The 18,320-nt window shown below is 35.6% G+C and overlaps 2 protein-coding genes across 4 annotated transcripts in view; one reads left to right on the plus strand and one right to left on the minus strand.

Moving 5' to 3' along the window:
- The window catches only part of LOC127840886 (mucin-5AC-like), a 451,267-nt gene that overhangs the window by 255,090 nt on the left and 177,857 nt on the right, over window positions 1-18,320 (minus strand). The window lies entirely within an intron of this gene.
- The window catches only part of LOC127840836 (myotubularin-related protein 13-like), a 142,262-nt gene that overhangs the window by 78,328 nt on the left and 45,614 nt on the right, over window positions 1-18,320 (plus strand). Inside the window, exons 10-21 of one of the 3 annotated variants that reach the window (XM_052369266.1) lie at window positions 566-694; window positions 3,303-3,401; window positions 6,386-6,540; window positions 7,331-7,505; window positions 8,224-8,373; window positions 8,747-8,815; window positions 9,100-9,288; window positions 13,499-13,603; window positions 13,935-14,128; window positions 15,127-15,296; window positions 16,382-16,455; window positions 16,743-16,938. In XM_052369266.1, coding sequence (XP_052225226.1) covers window positions 566-694; window positions 3,303-3,401; window positions 6,386-6,540; window positions 7,331-7,505; window positions 8,224-8,373; window positions 8,747-8,815; window positions 9,100-9,288; window positions 13,499-13,603; window positions 13,935-14,128; window positions 15,127-15,296; window positions 16,382-16,455; window positions 16,743-16,938 — 1,705 coding nt within the window. The remainder of the gene's footprint in view (window positions 1-565; window positions 695-3,302; window positions 3,402-6,385; window positions 6,541-7,330; window positions 7,506-8,223; window positions 8,374-8,746; window positions 8,816-9,099; window positions 9,289-13,498; window positions 13,604-13,934; window positions 14,129-15,126; window positions 15,297-16,381; window positions 16,456-16,742; window positions 16,939-18,320) is intronic. The other 2 variants (XM_052369283.1, XM_052369275.1) reach the window with 2 other exon arrangements.

Genomic DNA, 18,320 nt, shown 5'->3' on the forward strand with positions numbered 1-18,320 from the left:
TGTTCCTTGACATTTCATATAGTAGTTGTTCCTTGACATTTCATTATAGTAGTTGCTCCTTCACATTTTATATTGTAGTTGTTCCTTGACATTTCATAAAGTAGTTGTTCCTTGACATTTCATATAGTGGTTGTTCCTTGACATTTCATATAGTTGTTGTTCCTTGACATTTCATGTAGTTGTTGTTCCTTGACATTTCATAAAGTAGTTGTTCCTTACCATTCCATATAGTAGTTGTTCCTTAAAATGTAATAAAGTTATTGTTTCTAGTATTTTATGAAGTAAATGTTAATTCAAATTAATGAAGTAAGTCATTTGATATCGTAAGTCTTCCATCACAAGGACAGAAACAATCTTTAAAGTTATAAACATTGAAAGAATATTTGAAAGCTTTAAATAATTTTTTTTCTCTGGATAATAGGTAAATTGTGAATTCTTGTTCCTTGTAAAGTGAAAAAAATTATACAGTTTCTTTTGCTGTTTATATGTTATTTTAATTTCTTTGTAGGTTAACCTGTAAGTCTGTTTTATGATCTATTCTGTTACAATGTGTTCTGCTTTTCAGGCGAGTTTTTTAGGGCACAAGGGTATGGTGGAAGAAGATTTTATTCTCAAGGTTTTAAATGGCATGAGTTTTAACACATTTGTATCAGAGAGGGGTCCTCCGTATAGAGTCTGTGATATTTTTGATGAGGTGAGTGACATAGTAATATGTACCAAATGAAATGTTGAAATTACCTTGCTGATAGATATGTATCCTGTCATAACAGCCAAATCTCAATTTAATAATAGCCCATCATAATATAAACTGAAGGTTAAGTAGCAAGCTATTGTAAGCACCCAGTTAAATATACATAACAATTGTCTTTTCTTTTCCTACTTCATATTTCAATGTAATGAGATAAAAGAATGCTTAAATTTGATGTAAACCTCAAACAGTTAGTTTCAAACTTGATTTTTTTTTTCATTTTCTTCAAATTTTATGACCTGGTATGCATTTCATTGTATTTAAGATAAAAGGTTTTGAAACATAATTCAAATGATTATTATCTTTGTAACAAACCATATACGTCCTTTAAAGGGACCTTTTCACAAATTTTGGCATGTTTTGAAGTTTATTATTTAATGGTTTATATTGTTAAATGGAAACATTTGATCTAAAAAGCTCCAGAAAAAAACCCAACAAGAATAACATAAAAGAAAGAAAAAAGAGTAATCCTCAACTGGGCTCAAAACCGCTGACCCCTGGAGTAAAAGTCTATTGCTTAGACCACTTGGCCATCCGTGCTCATACAATCAGTTATGTATTTTATACTTTATATAAGCAATCCTCGTAGTATCACAAAAAAGATAACGACAACAACAGAACTCTCCAAATTATTCAATCGTTACGCGTTGTAGAGCTTTAAACTTTTAAGTTTTTTTTAAATCATCAAAGGATGCATATAATTGATACTAGTAGTGTAGAGCATGGTTAATGTTCAGTTTTACTGTTTCCTCACAAATATCACAACAACAACGAAAATTTGCGAAACTGGAACAATTTTTTAAAAATTTTGTCAATTTACCAAAACGTGAAAAGGCCCCTTTAAATAATTGTACTCTAAATTTCGGACTGAATGCGATAACCCTAATGTAGCACACAGATAACCCTGCTGAGTTACTTGTTCAATTCATACAGGGTAGTCTCCCTTAAGCACACATTTATGCAAAGTTCTCTTTCTTAAGTAATCTTTTTTGCTATGAATAATGTGTATAAAGTTGCGATAAATCAATCGTTTTGAAATGTAATCTGTAAATACATTTAATGTAATAATGCTTTTAAAGGAGAATTGTATAAATAAATATATTATAAAATGATTGGAATCATCAAGAAATATGGCAAAACATTTTGCTTCTTAAAAACTATGATTTTTTTTTCCATAGACCACTCTGGTATTTCCGCCACCTATTTTGTTGATGACATCAACTTATTACACAACGCTTATGACACAGGAACTCGTCCATTGTTATCATGCATTGGAGCTTGAACATATCTCGCTTATGGTCAACTTTGACAATTGATATAGTCTTTTTAACCAGGTTTTCCGAAGGAAAAAACTGGTTATTAGATTGGCGAATGCGGGCGGGCTGGCTGGCTGGCGGGCGGGCGGAACAAGCTTGTCCGGGCCATAACTTTGTGGTTCATTGTGAGATTTTAAAATCATTTGGCACATTTGTTAACCATCATTAGACGGTGTGTCGCGCGAAAAAATTACGTCAATATCTCCAAGGTCAAGGTCACACTTTGAGTTCAAAGGTAAAAAATAGCCATAAATGAGCTTGTCTGGGCTATGACTATGTCATTCATTATGAGATTTTAAAATCATTTGGCACATTTGTTCACCATCATGGGACGGTGTGTCGCACGAAAGAATCACGTCAATATCTCCAATGTCAAGGTCGCCACAACTAAAAATAGATTTATTTTAAAACAAACTTACAAAGGGGGTTAATTTTGTTTGTTCATTTCAAAAGTTCAGTTTGAGTTGTCTCCCTTTATCAGATTTTTTTTCACAATGAAAACCTGGTTTTGTGACAATTTTGTCCCGTGTTTTTATATAGTTTTTCATTAAGTTTTATTGAAAGCGCGTGTTACAACTGTTTTTGCACGCAAATAATTATTCAGTGTGTTGCTTTCGGTTGCAAGGAATGCTCTGACAAAACTTAAAAACACACATACCAGATTCTATAAATTACAATTATATTTAGCTCGGCTGTTTTCGGAGAAACCCTGAGGTATTGTCATAGCCAGCTTTTCGCCGTCCGGCGTCCACGTCGTGCTGAAACCTTCACATTTTGCTCTAAAATCAAAGCGCTTCCACGTACAACTTTGAAACTGCATATGTAGCTGCACCTTCATGACTTCTACACGCCACATCCATTTTTGGGTCTCTTGGTCAAAGGTCAATGTCACTGTGACCTCTAAACAAACAAAAAAATTCTTACATGCTTTCGCAGCCGAGCATGGCACCCGTTAGGCAGTGCTCTTGTTATATTTTCTGACATTTTGTGACCAATTCTAAAAGTATTAATATTACTAAAAACATGGATCATTGTCCTGCTATAAATAGTTAACATTTCTCCTTTAACAAAAGCTTGGAAAGAGTGGACAATGTTTTTAAAAAAGATAGTTGTATCTGTTTGCCTTTACTCTCAAGCTTAAAACTTATTTGCCAAAATACACAATCAGACCTGACATTAGGATTTGAAGCACATGTTTATGGTGTATGTGTTATTATAAAGTGTCCATCGTTGCACAGGTGTATGCCAACATCCAGGAGAATGTTCGTGATGAGAAGCTGGACTCCAGCAAGATGGTCCTGAACATATCTGATCTTGCTCAGCAGCTGCATAATAATGTAAGTAAGGGCCACTTAAACTGGGTAATATACACAAAACCCTCTCAATAAAGTGTGGCCAGGTATTCATGATTAACCATGAACATCATAGCGTACTTTTTATGTCCCCCACCACTATAGTGGGGAACATATTGTTTTTGCCCTGTCTGTTGGTTTATTGGTTTGCATCAAACTTTAACATTTGCCATAACTTTTGCAATATTGAAGATAGCGACTTCATATTTGGCATGCATGTGTATCTCATGGAGCTGCACATTTTGAGTGGTGAAAGGTAAAGGTCAAGGTCATCCTTCAAGGTCAAAAGGTCAAATATATGGGTCAAAATTGCTCATTTAATATACACTTTTGCAATATTGAAGATAGCAACTTGATATTTGGCATGCATGTGTATCTCATGGAGCTGCACATTCTGAGTGGTGAAAGGTCAAGGTCATCCGTCAAGGTCAAAGGTCAAATATATAGGGGGTCTTAGTGTTTTACAAACACATCTTTTTTCATATTAATTTATAAAGTGTAAACTAACATGATTTGTTTGCTTTGACGTGAAGTTGCGGATGTGCACAATTTTTTTATCATAATACGAAAACAATTGCTTATATGATGCCCTTATTTCAACTGAAAAATGTATTTATTCTGATTATTTCAACTTTCTACATACATGTACGTATTACAACATGTTGTGTCAGGCTGGAGGGCGAGGGTACCTGCGCTTCTATGACCATCTCTAGTTGTTGTCTAATAGTTGTGTGTCGAAATAATGTTTCACTTGGTTTGATTTATCAAAGTGAATTGTGAGTTATTTCCATTTTTCCTACATATTTACAATAATTATTTATCACACCATTTTCTTGCAACTATAATAACTGGTTGAATATTAAGATGCTTAAAATGAATTGGTATATAAAAGATTTTGAATCAGTGTTTTTTTATTTTTAGCTCACCTGAGCACAACATGCTCATGGTGAGCTTTTGTGATCGCTTTTTGTCCGTCGTGCGTCGTCCACCGTGCGCCGTCAACATTTGCCTTGTTAACTCTCTAGAGGCCACATTTATTGTCCAATTTTCATGAAATTTGGTCAGAAGATTGGTCTCAATGATATCTTGGATGAGTTTGAAAATGGTTACGTTTGCTTTTTAAAACATGGCTGCCAAGGTGCGGGGCATTTTTCCTTATGGCTATATATGGCTATAGTAAAATCTTGTTAACACTCTAGAGGCCACATTCATTGTCTGAATTTCATGAAATTTAGTCAGAAGATCCATCCCAATAATATCTTGGACAAGTTGGAAAATGATGCCGGTTGGTTGAAAAACATGGCCGCCAGGGGGCGGGGCATTTTTCCTTATATGGCTATTGTAAAACCTTGTTAACACTCTAGAGGCCACATTTATTTTCCGATCTTCATGAAACTTGGTCAGAAGATTTGTCCCAATGATATCTTGGATGAGTGTGAAAATGGTAACCTTTGCTTGAAAAACATGACTGCCAAGGGGCGGGGCATTTTTCCTTATATGGCTATATATGGCTATAGTAAAATATTGTTAACACTCTAGAGGCCACATTTACTGTCCAATCTTCATGAAACTTGGTAAGAAGATTCATCCCAATAATATCTTGAATGAGATAAGAAATTATGCCCTTTGGTTGAAAAACATGGCCGCCAGGGGGCGGGGCATTTTTCCTTATATGGCTATAGTAAAATCTTGTTAACTCTCTAGAGGCCACATTTATAGTCCGATCTTCATGAAACTTGGTCAGAAGATTCATCCCAATAATATCTTGGACGAGTTCAAAAATGATTACGTTTGGTTGAAAAACATGGCCGCCAGGGGGCGGGGCATTTTTCCTAATATGGCTATAGTAAAACCTTGTTAACACTCTAGAGGCCACATTTATTTTCCGATCTTCATGAAACTTGGTCAGAAGATTTGCCCCAATGGTATCTTGGATGAGTTCGAAAATTGTTTTTTTTTTTTTTAAATACATGGCCATCAGGGGGCATTTTTCCTTATATGGCTATATATGGCTTTTGTAAAACCTTGTTAACACTCTAGAGGCCACATTTATTTCCAATCTTCATGAAATTTGGTCAGAAGATTTGTCTTATTGATATCTTGGATGAGTTTGAAAATGATTACGTTTGCTTGAAAAACATGGCTGCCAGGGGGCGGGGCATTTTTCCTTAAATGGCTTTAGTAAAATCTTGTTAACACTCTAGAGACCACATTTATAGTCCGATCTTCATGAAATATGGTCAGAAGATTCATCCCAATACTATCTTGGACGCTATAGTAAAACCTTGTTAACACTCTAGAGGTGACATTTATTTTCCGTCCATCATGAAACTTGGTCAGAAGATTTTTCCCAATTATATCTTGGATGAGTTCGAAAATGGTTTTGGTTGCTTTAAAAACATGGCCACCAGGGGCGGGGCATTTTTCCTTAAATGGCTATAGTAAAACCTTGTTAACTCTCTTGGGGCCACATTCATTGTCCAATCTTCATGAAATTTGGTCAGAAGATTGGTCTCAAGGATATCTTGGATGAGTTCGAAAATAATTATGTTTGCTTGAAAAACATGGCTTCCAAGGGGCGGGGCATTTTTCCTTATATGGCTAAAGTAAAATCTTGTTAACACTCTAGAGGCCACATTTACTGTCCAATCTTCATGAAACTTGGTCAGAAGATTCATCCCAATAATATCTTGGACGTGTTCAAAAATGATGCCGGTTGGTTGAAAAACATGGCTGCCAGGGGGCGGGGCATTTTTCCTTATATGGCTATAGTAAAACCTTGTTAACACTCTAGAGGCCACATTTATTTTCCGATCTTCATGAAACTTGGTCATAAGATTTGTCCTTATAATATCTTGTTTTCTCAGGTGAGCGACTTTGGGCCTTTCAGGCCCTCTTGTTTTATTAACTTACTGAAACATTTATCCTAATTTTCAAACATATACAACACAGCTGGTATGTGCTTTCAGGAAAATCCTAATCCCCAGCCATATGTTCAGAAAGTGCCAAGGCCCACAGAAGGTGCATACTCGCGTATACACCAGCCCACATTTCCCTTCCTTGATGAGGACAAGGTGGCAGCCATTATAGAGGAAGGGATCTCAAACCAGACACAGAACAACAAGTGTGTACTTGCGTCCATTGGGGATTGAAATTTAGCCTGTTTTTATTCTGCACTTATTTAAGTGATAATTTGATTATTTAACCCACTTATGCCTAGTGGACTCTCCGATCCTTCTAAATTGGATCAATTTATTTCCAAAATTAGGGATATCTAGCATATTTATTTTTATATTTAGAATATTTCTTACAGAAATTCCTTTAAGCAAACAGCACAGACCCAGATGAGACGTTTGCATCATGCAGCATCTCATCTGGGTCTTTGCTGTTTGCCAAGGCCTTTTTTCTAGACGCTAGGCATAAATGGGTTAAGTGACTCCTTAGTAAAAAAAACAAGTTAAAATATGTTGATGTTGTTAAATCATATGGATTAGTCTTTTTTTTATCAGGAATCAACCTTGTTAATATCGTTTTACATGTATATAGTATGTGATGAATTTTACAGATTGAACATGAATGTACTACATAAGAAGTCTTCCCTACTATATAAGGTGTCTTCCTCACTATATAAGGGGTCTTCCTACTATAAAAGGGGTCTTCTTTAGTATATTAGGGGTCTGCCTTACTAAACAAGGTGTCTTATAACTTAAACTATATTAGTTGTCTTCTCTACTATATAACGAGTCGTCCTTACTATATAAGCTATCCTCCATACTATATAAGAGTCTCGTTGCTGTGTTAGGAACAAAACCCTGACAAATAACATAGTTACTCAATTTCATTCTTGTAACCTCAGGATAATGTAGAACTATAATAATTTTCAATTTCATTACCTCATGATAACGTTTATACAGTGACCTCCTCAGATTGACAAGTACAAGGCTACAGAAGCGGATAGTCCCGATGGGTCAGGCGATATCAACAGTGGGGGACAGACAGAAGATTGTAGACAATAACGCACGGCGACTTGAAGTGCTCAGGAACTGTGTCAACTTCATATTTGACAACAAGATCTCAGATGCCAGAATTGTATGTAGCGACCATGTTATGAGATATGTTTCCTTGTTTTTCTGTTATTCAAGTACTTTGCATATGATTTAATGAAAATGAATGTACAATATACAATTTGTTAGTTAAGTTCAAATACTTTTTTCATGCAAATGTATTTGAATAATGTGCCTACATTAACAAGTAAGCCTTATCTGGATTTAATGCTATCTAAGGGTCTGATGCATTAGTTTTAACAACTGTCAAAATCTGCAGTTTTACTGCTGATGCATAATTAATTAATGAGCAAAAATAAGCTTAAACAAATGGGTAACGTACATTTAAATCATGTTGTTTTTAATAAAATAGGCAATACATAATCAGGTATTATTATTTATTTACATGTTTTTTGGCAATAACTTATCGCTTTTGCAAGTTGACCTCTGTAGCAAACTGTTAATTAAATGTTTTTGATATAATAATGAATATAAGCCCATGAATGTTCATTAAATGAAATTTTTAATTTAACAAAGTAAAACAATTTAACAAATATTTGTAGTGATATATTTTTTGTTTTACAGTTAAGTCGAACAATACATTAATATTTTACAGTGCTTTGTATTGAAGTCATATACAATTTAAAAAGGTTTCGAAGCTGTGAACATTGACAATGCTCTATGTTAACTATGGATTGATAAAATTTAAAAATGTTTTGACGCTGTGTACATTCCCAATGCTCCATGTTAACTATGGATTGCAGATATTCCCGGCAGTGCTTCGTGCGTTGAAGGGCAAGGTGGCTCGCATTGCTCTGACCCAGGAGCTGGCCCATAACATACAGAGCAACCGCGCCATGCTTGAGCACCAACAGTTTGACCTGATTGTGCGTCTGCTCAACTGCGCACTACAGGTACAGCTTAAAGATACTGACATGGTTGTCATGGTTGTATGCTGGTTTTTACCTAAATGAGTATGATTTAAAAGCCATTACATAAAATGTATTTTTAATTTAAGGCAACAGGTGCTCTTGTCATTTATATTAAAGTTAGGTAATACAATGAGCCTCTTTCTTGGAAAACTGGGCTGAACGCATGGTTGTAAAGTGTTGTCCACAAATAGCCTGTGCAACTCTCACAGGCTAATCTGAGACAACACTTTCGTCTTTAATGGATTTCTTTGTTTTAAAAGATGTCTCTTCTAAAGAAAAATCAAGTTTAGGCGGAATAGTTTCAGGACATTGACATGTTCATTGTTGTAATTTTATATTCTTTGACCCATTTCAGAATGATTCCTCAATGGATGAGAATGGAGTGGCAGCCAGTATACTTCCTCTGGCCACATCCTTCTGTCGGGTGAGAATTCACAACTTTACAAAAGATTCAGAAAGGATTTTTAATTGATTTGGAGTAATGCAATTTTGATAATGATATCCTAGTATTCTTAAAAAGAGTTGCAAATAAGATATTAAGTTAGCCTCCATATTCATAGAGAATTAAAGTTAATTCTGATATATTTATCTTATTTGTTATAGCTGTCAGAAGTTTTTCATTCAATTGCAGATTGTACCTGGTCATGATTTTGTTAAAAGGGATTGTTACATTCCGTATGTACTCAGTATATATATGGTATAATTCAGAAACTATGTACGGGAGTGATCCAGTTTGCGTACACGCTTTGCCAAGACCATGCAGTTTGGGGCAACCAGCAGTTCTGGGAGGCTGCATTCTACCAGGATGTACAGAAGGACATACGCCAGCTGTATGCACACCAGTATGAAGAACACATCATGGTACGCTGGCGTAAGGAGGGCTCGCGTCAGAGACATGTGAGCTACGCCAGTGTTCAAGCACAACAGTTCTGCACATGTATCACACAGTTATATAATCAGAGTTTGAATATGTGTTTTGCGATCATATAATCATAGTTGGGTGTTTTACCATCAGAGCTTTTTTTCTTCTACTACCATACAGATCCTTATTAGGCATCTTTAGTATCAAAAACATCCTTTTTAATATTTTGTCTTTGTTGTCATGATATTAAAATTTTCTCAAAATGATAAAAAATGCTTCATTCCCCACATTTATGCATATGGTTTTATTTTCTACAGTTAAAAAAGCTCTGCTCTGCCCAACCTTGCAGTTGCCTTAGTGTAGTTTGGTTTATTATAATGCATCACAATAGTTTTAAATCATGTTTGTCCAATTTACTTGAATGTATGTGACATTTTGTCTAGCCGTACCCCCTCCCCCCCTCCAAAGTAGATGTAGAGTTGTATGTTTTAGCTTGTTCCCTGCATAATGTCCACGATTTGTTGTATCTTCTTATAGATTTCTAGTTTTTTACTATTAGATAGCTGCACATTTTATTTTGCCATGCACCTTTTCATTTGAACTCACTATTGTTACACTGAAAGCTGGCTTTTTATGTTGTATTTGTTTTTGATTGTGTATATCATAGTTTTTCTATTTGTTTTATAACCATACAATAGCAATATGAACACATGGTAAGAGTTCAGATTATTGAGTTTTGTTAGTTGTATTTCAATCTTAAATATTAATTTGTCTTTAATAAATATTGGCTTGCTTTTGTTATTAGCTGTTGATTTTTAAATTTGATGAAATTCCATTGGCACTAAATATTGTAATGCTTGTTTGTTTCATAGTGTACAATCCATGTAAGTGCTTACTATGTCCTTTGCATTACTACTCTACCCCCACTGGGTATTGTGTCTCTATGAATGGTCAGCAATGGGTATGGAACAAATAGGTGTTGTCAAGAAATCTTCTTGAGTTCATCCTCTGTGATCTGTGGGAAGATCTGAGTCCCTCCTAGTTGATCCTTGTTTATTCTTTTCCAATGGAGTTTTAGGCCAACTCTTGGCCAATGAAGAGCTTGTGTTAGTCCGATATTGTGAGGTTCAGGCCAATTCTTGGCCAAGTAATAGTTTGTTGTGACCAATTGTGAGCTTCAGACCAATAGGTGGCCAATAAATAGTTAGTTCTTGGTGAATTGTGAGTTTTGGGCCAATACTCTGCCTATATATAATTTGTTATTAGCCCTCTGTGAGGTTCAGCTGAAAAGCTAAGTCGAGTCCTGCAAAGGCAGTTGCCCCAGCTTTCAGTGCTCAGTTGCCATTTAGTTCCCTTGTGAATCATGTAACCATTTTGATTGTCATATAGGACCTCTGTTTGTCAATAATTTTCCAGATTGGCTTTTCTTTCTTTCTGTAGAATATTGTGTATTTGGCACTTAAGAGTGTAATTTTTCATATGTCTGCATTCATTATTTTATATGCCCCTGGTGTCTTGATGCTGTAGTCATACAGAGATTGTCCAGCCAATTATTCCATCTGTCTCACTCCATGTTCTTGACCGGTCAAGTACATTTTACCATTCTGTTTAACACATATGTTGCTTGCTACTGCACTTTGATATGTACAGTCTTGCTTCTGATCCCTGGCCCGGACACTGGACTTGTGTTGGGATTGGTATTTAACTTCTTTCTATAGCAATTATCCCCTATCTCTATAGTTTACTACAGGTACTTGTATGGCAAGTCTTGACAATTGCAATTGAAAACTCATTATATAGTGACGCTCGATTGGTCATTTTCGGCTTGTTAAGTATATTTACCGTACCCGGGGTACATGTAAGTATACTTAACAGTACCTGGGGTACATGTAAGTAGTACCCGAGCCGACAATGACCAATCAAGCTCTAGTGACACAACACCTTTGATTTTCATGTTATTGGAAATATTGCTGGATAGTCATAAGTTGAGCAAAAACTGAAGAGAAGAGTCAGTTATTTTTCAACTTCTTTGGAAAATAAGGAAAATAAAGTGTCACAATCGGTGTAATTGTATTTTTCCTGAATTTTAATCAAAGATGCCATATTTAAGTGTCTTACAATCCTCAACACTGAGATGTCACTTGAGAATTGCTGTAACACTTTGTTTTAACATGTTATAGAACAGAATACACTTATTTCATGGATGCGCGGTGAACAGTCAAAACTGTTTCCCAAGGTATCAGGGATGACTTTGGTCGGCCTCAGGCAACAGTTCCAAATGTCAGCCCTGATACCGAGGGACAACAGTTTTGACTGTTCACCAAGCATCCATGAAATAAGTGTTTTATTACCTGATCAAATTTCCAACATAAAAATAACAGCAAACTAAATTTTTATTTACACACAACAGTAATCAATAAAATAAATAATTTTGACTGTTTAACTGTAAAATGACGTCATTTTGACGAAATGACGTCATTATTCCAGTGGGCAACAGTTCAAACTGTTGACCGGTCAACAGTTCGATATTCACCGGTAACAGTTTAAAACATTGCAAATTTCTGTTTCTACGAGGAAATAACAAAAAATAATTAATTATCATTTATATAAGACATCAGGTAATAATTCAGATTGTTCAGTGCTTGTAAAACTTGTTGGACATAAAGTTTGAACCCTGGGTGCAAACCCAAGCTTGTGTTGCAGATTACCGATGCATGACGCTAGCCTATTTGTCAGTTCAAAACCTTGGTTTGCCTTAGTTGAGCAACTTGTTTCGCTGTTGTTTGTAGATGATCTTTGCAAACAATTTCCTCAAGGCAAGATTTTTAAATTCCAAATCTGGTGACAAGAATGTTCATAGGAGGAGAGAAATAGTAAAAATAATCTTAGTAGTAAGTGCTCCTTTAAAATAGATTATAGTTTAAAACAATTTATAGATATAGGTATAACTAGTCATATGCCAAGGAACATTTTAATACAGGCAAATTTAATAAATTTCACAAGTTTTGACTTAGCAATAACTTAAAATGAAGTTTAAAAATGTTACAAATAACCCATCTATGTACCATTTCCCTTAAAAAACATAAAATCATAATAGTCACCCTACTGGAGTATTTACATGTCTCATTCAACTTTGCAAAAGTTCATCATATTTCTTCATCATTCTTCACAAAGGGCTTGTTGATATTGTTTTTTTTTACATCTACAAAAACACCAAATTAATTGTAATATTGTTTTTGACCAAGAGATGTTTGACAGTATTGTTTCGCCTATTCTGAAGAATGGCTCAACAAAAACTTTGAATTTAATAAAAGTCTGAAATTTAAAGTCCAAACCAAAACCATTTACCTGCAGCACCTATGATGAAACACGATAGACTAACACTTGCAATATACAAAAAAGGGGATACAGGATCAATATGAATTAAATAATGACTCAAATTCGGTAGCAAAGTAAGCTTGGAGTGATACAAAAAAAATCTTGCCTAAGTGCACATATGGTTGAAGTTCTTTTATTGCTTTTGGCTTTCAAAGATCTGTCATGTGATGTGATTCCTGACATGTTCAAATCGGTTCTTTAACATGAATTTGTTGGATGTGTTATAAGGTATTTTTATTTGCAGTTTTTGTGAATGTTTGATCTATATTTAGTTGACATTTGTTTGTTGTGTATACATATGCGTAGCATACAGCTAAGACTTGTTTTGTGAAGTTAAATGTTTTAATTGCTGAACCCCAACTGGTCCGAACTTGACATAGGTCTGTGACCTTAGTGGTCGCATACTTACATTTCATATAAGTGTGTAACATTGTGCACTGTTGGCTTAGCTCACACTGTTCCTGCAGAGCACAGATCTGTTATATTAATATAACATTTTTGTTATTATTATAATGACTTATTTTTATAGTATAGTTTACATTAGTGTTTATATAAATATATTTTAATGGCATTTAAATTAACATAAACTGACACTATTGTAATAATTTGGTTTCTTTGTAATATCAGTATTACATGATTAGTAAAGAAATACTATTAATATGTTTGACCTTCAGAATTTATCAAGGCAAATAAATACTTACACTATGCAATAACAGAAATAGTCACAAAACAAAAACATAAATTTGTTTAAGTATTTGAGATTTGTATTTTTGAGCTATATCATTCATTTGTATACACTTTTTATCAGTTTATACATAATCTTCTGTATGTACCTTATTGCTGATGGCTGTTCTTATTGGTGGATAGAGTATGGAGCTGAATGTGAACCTATCACAGCGTCTGTCCCCTGACCAGAGTCGCAGCTCAATGAAACAGAAGGAGATCGGGGCACTGGACATAGCAGCTGAACAGGTTGGTCATATAGATTTGCCATCAATGGACATAGAAAACTGGATATAGCAGCTTAGCTCTTACAGCAGAATTAGCCATCAATGACCACAACAATTATTTTAAAAGGGTTCTAGCATAATGTATTGTGTAGATCTTTCAAAGTAATTTTAAATGCACCATGGTATTTACCTTCTCAAAGATATTGTTAAAGATCGTATGCTAATTATCACTCACATAATTTAAGACTTGATGTTTGAAGCTGGGTATCTGCATAAAATTGCAAAATTACAAATTTATTGGCAATATAGAAGAGTAATTAACGAGTTCTAAAGTGAACAGTGACTGTTTGCAGCTGCGTATATGGAGCACGTTGACTGAAGCCCAGCAGCAGGAGATGATCAACAACGAGGAGTCTACGGTGTACAGCCAGGCCATACACTACGCCAACAGGATCGTGTACATGCGAGTGCCCCTCGACTGCAGTCGCTCACTCAAGAACCTCACGTTTGACGACGAGACTAAAAGTAACAGCAACATCACCGCTAGGTAGGGGTGCCTAGTGTGTGTGACTAAACACACTGTGATGAGTTATGAAAAGTGAAAAGAATGTTTAAACAACTCATAAAGTTCAGAGGAGGGCAATCATTGAAAGGATTAACATGGTTGGATATTTGTTTAATTTGCATTTCTATCACTCTTCTGAACACAAAACAAACATGACTAATCAAGATGGTACCGTAGATTGCTTGTGAATAATAGGAATAGTACAGCCATGTTTTTATGCCCCAGGATCAAATGATTGGGGTATATTGTTTTTGGCCTGTCTGTCTGTCTGTCATGCTGTGGAAAACTTTAACCTTGGTTAAACTTTTGCAATACGTTTTGCAATATTGAAGATAGCAACTTGATATTTGGCAAGCATGTGTATCTCATGGAGCTGCACTTTTTGAGTGGTGAAAGGTCAAGGTCATCCTTCAAGGTCAAAGGTCAAATATATGGGTTCAAAGCGGTGCAATAGGGGGCATTGTGTTTCTGACAAACACAACTCTTGTTATCTTTAATAAAGAAATAGTGTAAAAATCAGTTTATTAGATTTTTGCTTGTTTAATTTTATTGTCATATTTTCATATGTTGATACCCATTTCTCTGTGTTTATTTGATTGCTATGTGAACTTTGCAATACATGCACTATTTTTAACAAGCCTTTTAACTTCATTTACAGGAGAAAACCAGACTTAATGCATGTGCAGGCTAATCATGGACTACACTTGCCATTCCATTGAACAAACAATTCCATGAATTGTAAAGTGTCATCCCTGATGAGTCTGTGCAGATTTCACTGGGTAACTTGAGACGACACTTCGCACATGCTGTCTGCCTGGTTTTCCCTGAGAATGGCTCATTTGATTATGTGTTTATTAACACTACCATTTATTAAAAGAGATCAACATTATCTATGCAGCAATTTAATGTGTGTCTACAAGAGCAATTATCTTCTTTAACTGCTGTAAAAGAAATCTTGAAATGTTAACTCTATGGTCTAGCTTGGCGGAGAGTGACAGTATAGATGCAGAGAGTGGGTTTGATGAGACAGAGGTAAGCGGAAGTGTGGCACCTGACGTGATCCGATTCGTCACTCGCTTTGTGGACAAGGTCTGCCAGGACAGTGGAGTGACAGAGGACCACATCAAGTCTCTACACCAGATGATACCTGGTATTCAATTGTATTATGTGTGTCTTTGTGAATGCCCTTAATTGTTTTTTATACGAATCTATGTGAAAGTCTTAATTTGTGTTCTGTGTGAATCTCTTTGAATGTCGTCAATTGAATTTCATTGAGTGTCTGTGAATGCCTTAAATTGTTTTCTCTATGAATGCTTTTGAATGTGTTATGTTTGGTTCTGTATTATTCTCTGTGAATGTTTTAAATGTTGTTTTTGGTGAGCATCTGTGAATGTCTTGAGTTGTGTAGTGTGTACATGTCTCTTAATGCCCTTAACGGTTTTCTTTATTAATCTCTGTGAATGTTTTAAGTTGTGGTCTTTGTGTGAATCCCTATGAATGTTTTTAAATGTGTTCTCTGTGAGTGTGAATGTCTTGAATTGTTTGCAGACGAATAAACAACCCCATTTTTTTTCACTTCTGTAAATCTCCAGATGGCAAACCAGTCAGATGGCAAATAGTCTATTTGGTTTATCTACTTTGATACAATTGTACATTTTCATTTGTTAATACTTTCAAACAGGGACATGTTGCAGCAAAACGAAATAAATGGCTCAATAAAACATTACTGACAACAGATTCTCTATGCTTGAATATGATGAGCACTGAAATGAAATGATAACTAATCAGATAAGGTCAGCACCACAAGTAACTGATGGTCCCTTGCACTGTGTAATGATTATAAATCATGTTCAGTTTATGATAAATTTCAATATTATGTGATTAATGTGTATTCTGTTTAATACTTTACCACTCAGAAACACACTTTGACGCATTTGCAGTCCTTCAGAAAATCAAATTTAATGTAAGTCCTTTCTTATATTCAAGTTTGAAAGGCTTCATTTCCAACCCTTAGATACTGATGAGCAGCAAACAGCATAAAACCTGAACAGACTGTGAGTTACGCGCAGGCTGTTTTGGTTTTATGCTGTTTGCACATATCCATTTTCACTTTGCTTCTGAATGGGAAAGGGTTAATACTTATTTTAGAACGCATAAAAGTTTGTTACTACAATCAAAGGTAGTACTGTTCTAGAATCATGCTTCCCGATATTTTTATGACTCGTAATGTTTCAGGAGTGGTTGCTATGCATATGGAGACCCTGGAGGCAGTAAATAGAGAGGCAAAGAGATTACCACCCATACAGAAGGTAGAAACTTGGTTTACTTCCCATGCATTCTTGAAACTTTCGTCTCAAACTTTAAAAGGAACCTGTTCCAAATAGTCAATAAACTCCATACATTTTACAGTTTGCCATAATGATATAGTTGATATCAAAAACATTTCAACAAGAAAAAATACACTGTTGATTATACTTATGGTAAACTTTAAATGCAATATTCCCTAAAAGCTGCAAGTGTCATCCCTGATTAGGGTTGCAAGGTGACCTAGGGCTAATATTGGCAGATACTTGACGCACTTGATTGATATTTGCAGCCCAGGATCCTGACTCCAGCCCTGCTTCCTGGCGAGGAGATAGTGATGGAGGGTCTGCGTGTGTACCTGCTGGCAGACGGGCGCGAGGAGGGCACCGGGGTCAACATGGGCGGCCCCTCACTGCTCCCTGCAGAGGGCGCCATCTTCCTCACTACGTACAGGATCATCTTCAAGGGCATTCCTTGTGATCCTCTTGGTAACGATGCCGTTGCCTGTGCCTGTGAAAAGATTATAATATAATTGATTGTCCAGTTAGGGGCCTTTTCAGGCAAATTATTGTAATATTAACATTGTGCAACTAGCACATACACATAAATTATTCATAACTTTATAAAATTTTGACTCGGGGTCTTTCTTGGACAACACAATTAGCACAGACTTTGTGTGTTTATAGCAGCAAGAAATTTGGTGTGTAGTCAGTTTAGTTTCCTGTAATGAACCAGTACTTAAGTTTCTTCCAAAAGATCTTCTGAATCCTTCCAGAGTTGATTTTAATGTCATAAATACTGACCTGTTATCGTATGCTTATACTTTCCAAGGGGAAATAACTCATCCGGAATTTTAACTGGGAATCCGCCACCTCAATACCGTAATACAGGCCAGGTTAAACATAGTGCAATGCAACCTAGCCAAAAATCGGTAACCAACCCTCAATATTCTTTCCGGATCAACCAGGTGTATACGTGTCTTTTACGGCTCTGAATTAAAATATTGTTTTTCACTTGGTTGATTGGGGTTTTGAATAGATAAATTGTGTTATTTATCTTTTTATTTCTCATTCGGATTAATTTGTGTGGATTTAATGGATTTTGTTTCATTTGTAAAAGGTAAGCCATGCTTGTTTTTATCGAACAATGGTTTATTTCTACCATGCTGGGTGTTTTCAGGCGCGAACGACCACGTGCAAAACGTGCTCTTCTAATACATTGCTAGAACGTGCAAAGCATGTTCTTCTAATGTGTTACGAGATCGTGCAAAGCGTGTTCTTCTATTGACAGATTGTTTATCATTTGCCATTGTGTGCAATAATGATTTTAACGTTCCGTATGACAATCTAATTGATCGTCATTTTATTTTTCATCTGTTTTGAATTAAACTTTTGTTTAATTTATGATCTACGGCAGTATTATTATAATTTGCATTATGGTCAAATAATGATTTTATGTGCCGTATGATAATCTGGTCTGTGACCAGTTTATGGTTGAATATGCTTTGCTCTTGTTTTTCATATATACGACTACAAGGACACTTATGCCTATTAATACTGATAATCTACCGTTGTTTTCCAGTTAACATTATCAGATGACTTCGTGGATGGTCATTCTTCTGCACCAGATATTTCCATTCTGACGCAGTTATATTATACCGGTCCCGATCACCGGACATCGGTCACCATTCATCGGTCATATCACCGATCACTGATCACCGGTCAGAATAAGTGATGTCTCATCGCCATCGGATTGAATTTTTTTTTTTTTTTTTTTTGGCATGATCTTCTTTTCCGAGCAGTGCTTGACATTGATAACAGACCATATGGATTCCACCATTTTTCGGTCTTTAACTGGTAACGTCACCGGT

Source organism: Dreissena polymorpha, chromosome 1, assembly GCF_020536995.1.
Source record: "Dreissena polymorpha isolate Duluth1 chromosome 1, UMN_Dpol_1.0, whole genome shotgun sequence".
In the NCBI taxonomy this organism is placed as follows: domain Eukaryota; kingdom Metazoa; phylum Mollusca; class Bivalvia; order Myida; family Dreissenidae; genus Dreissena; species Dreissena polymorpha.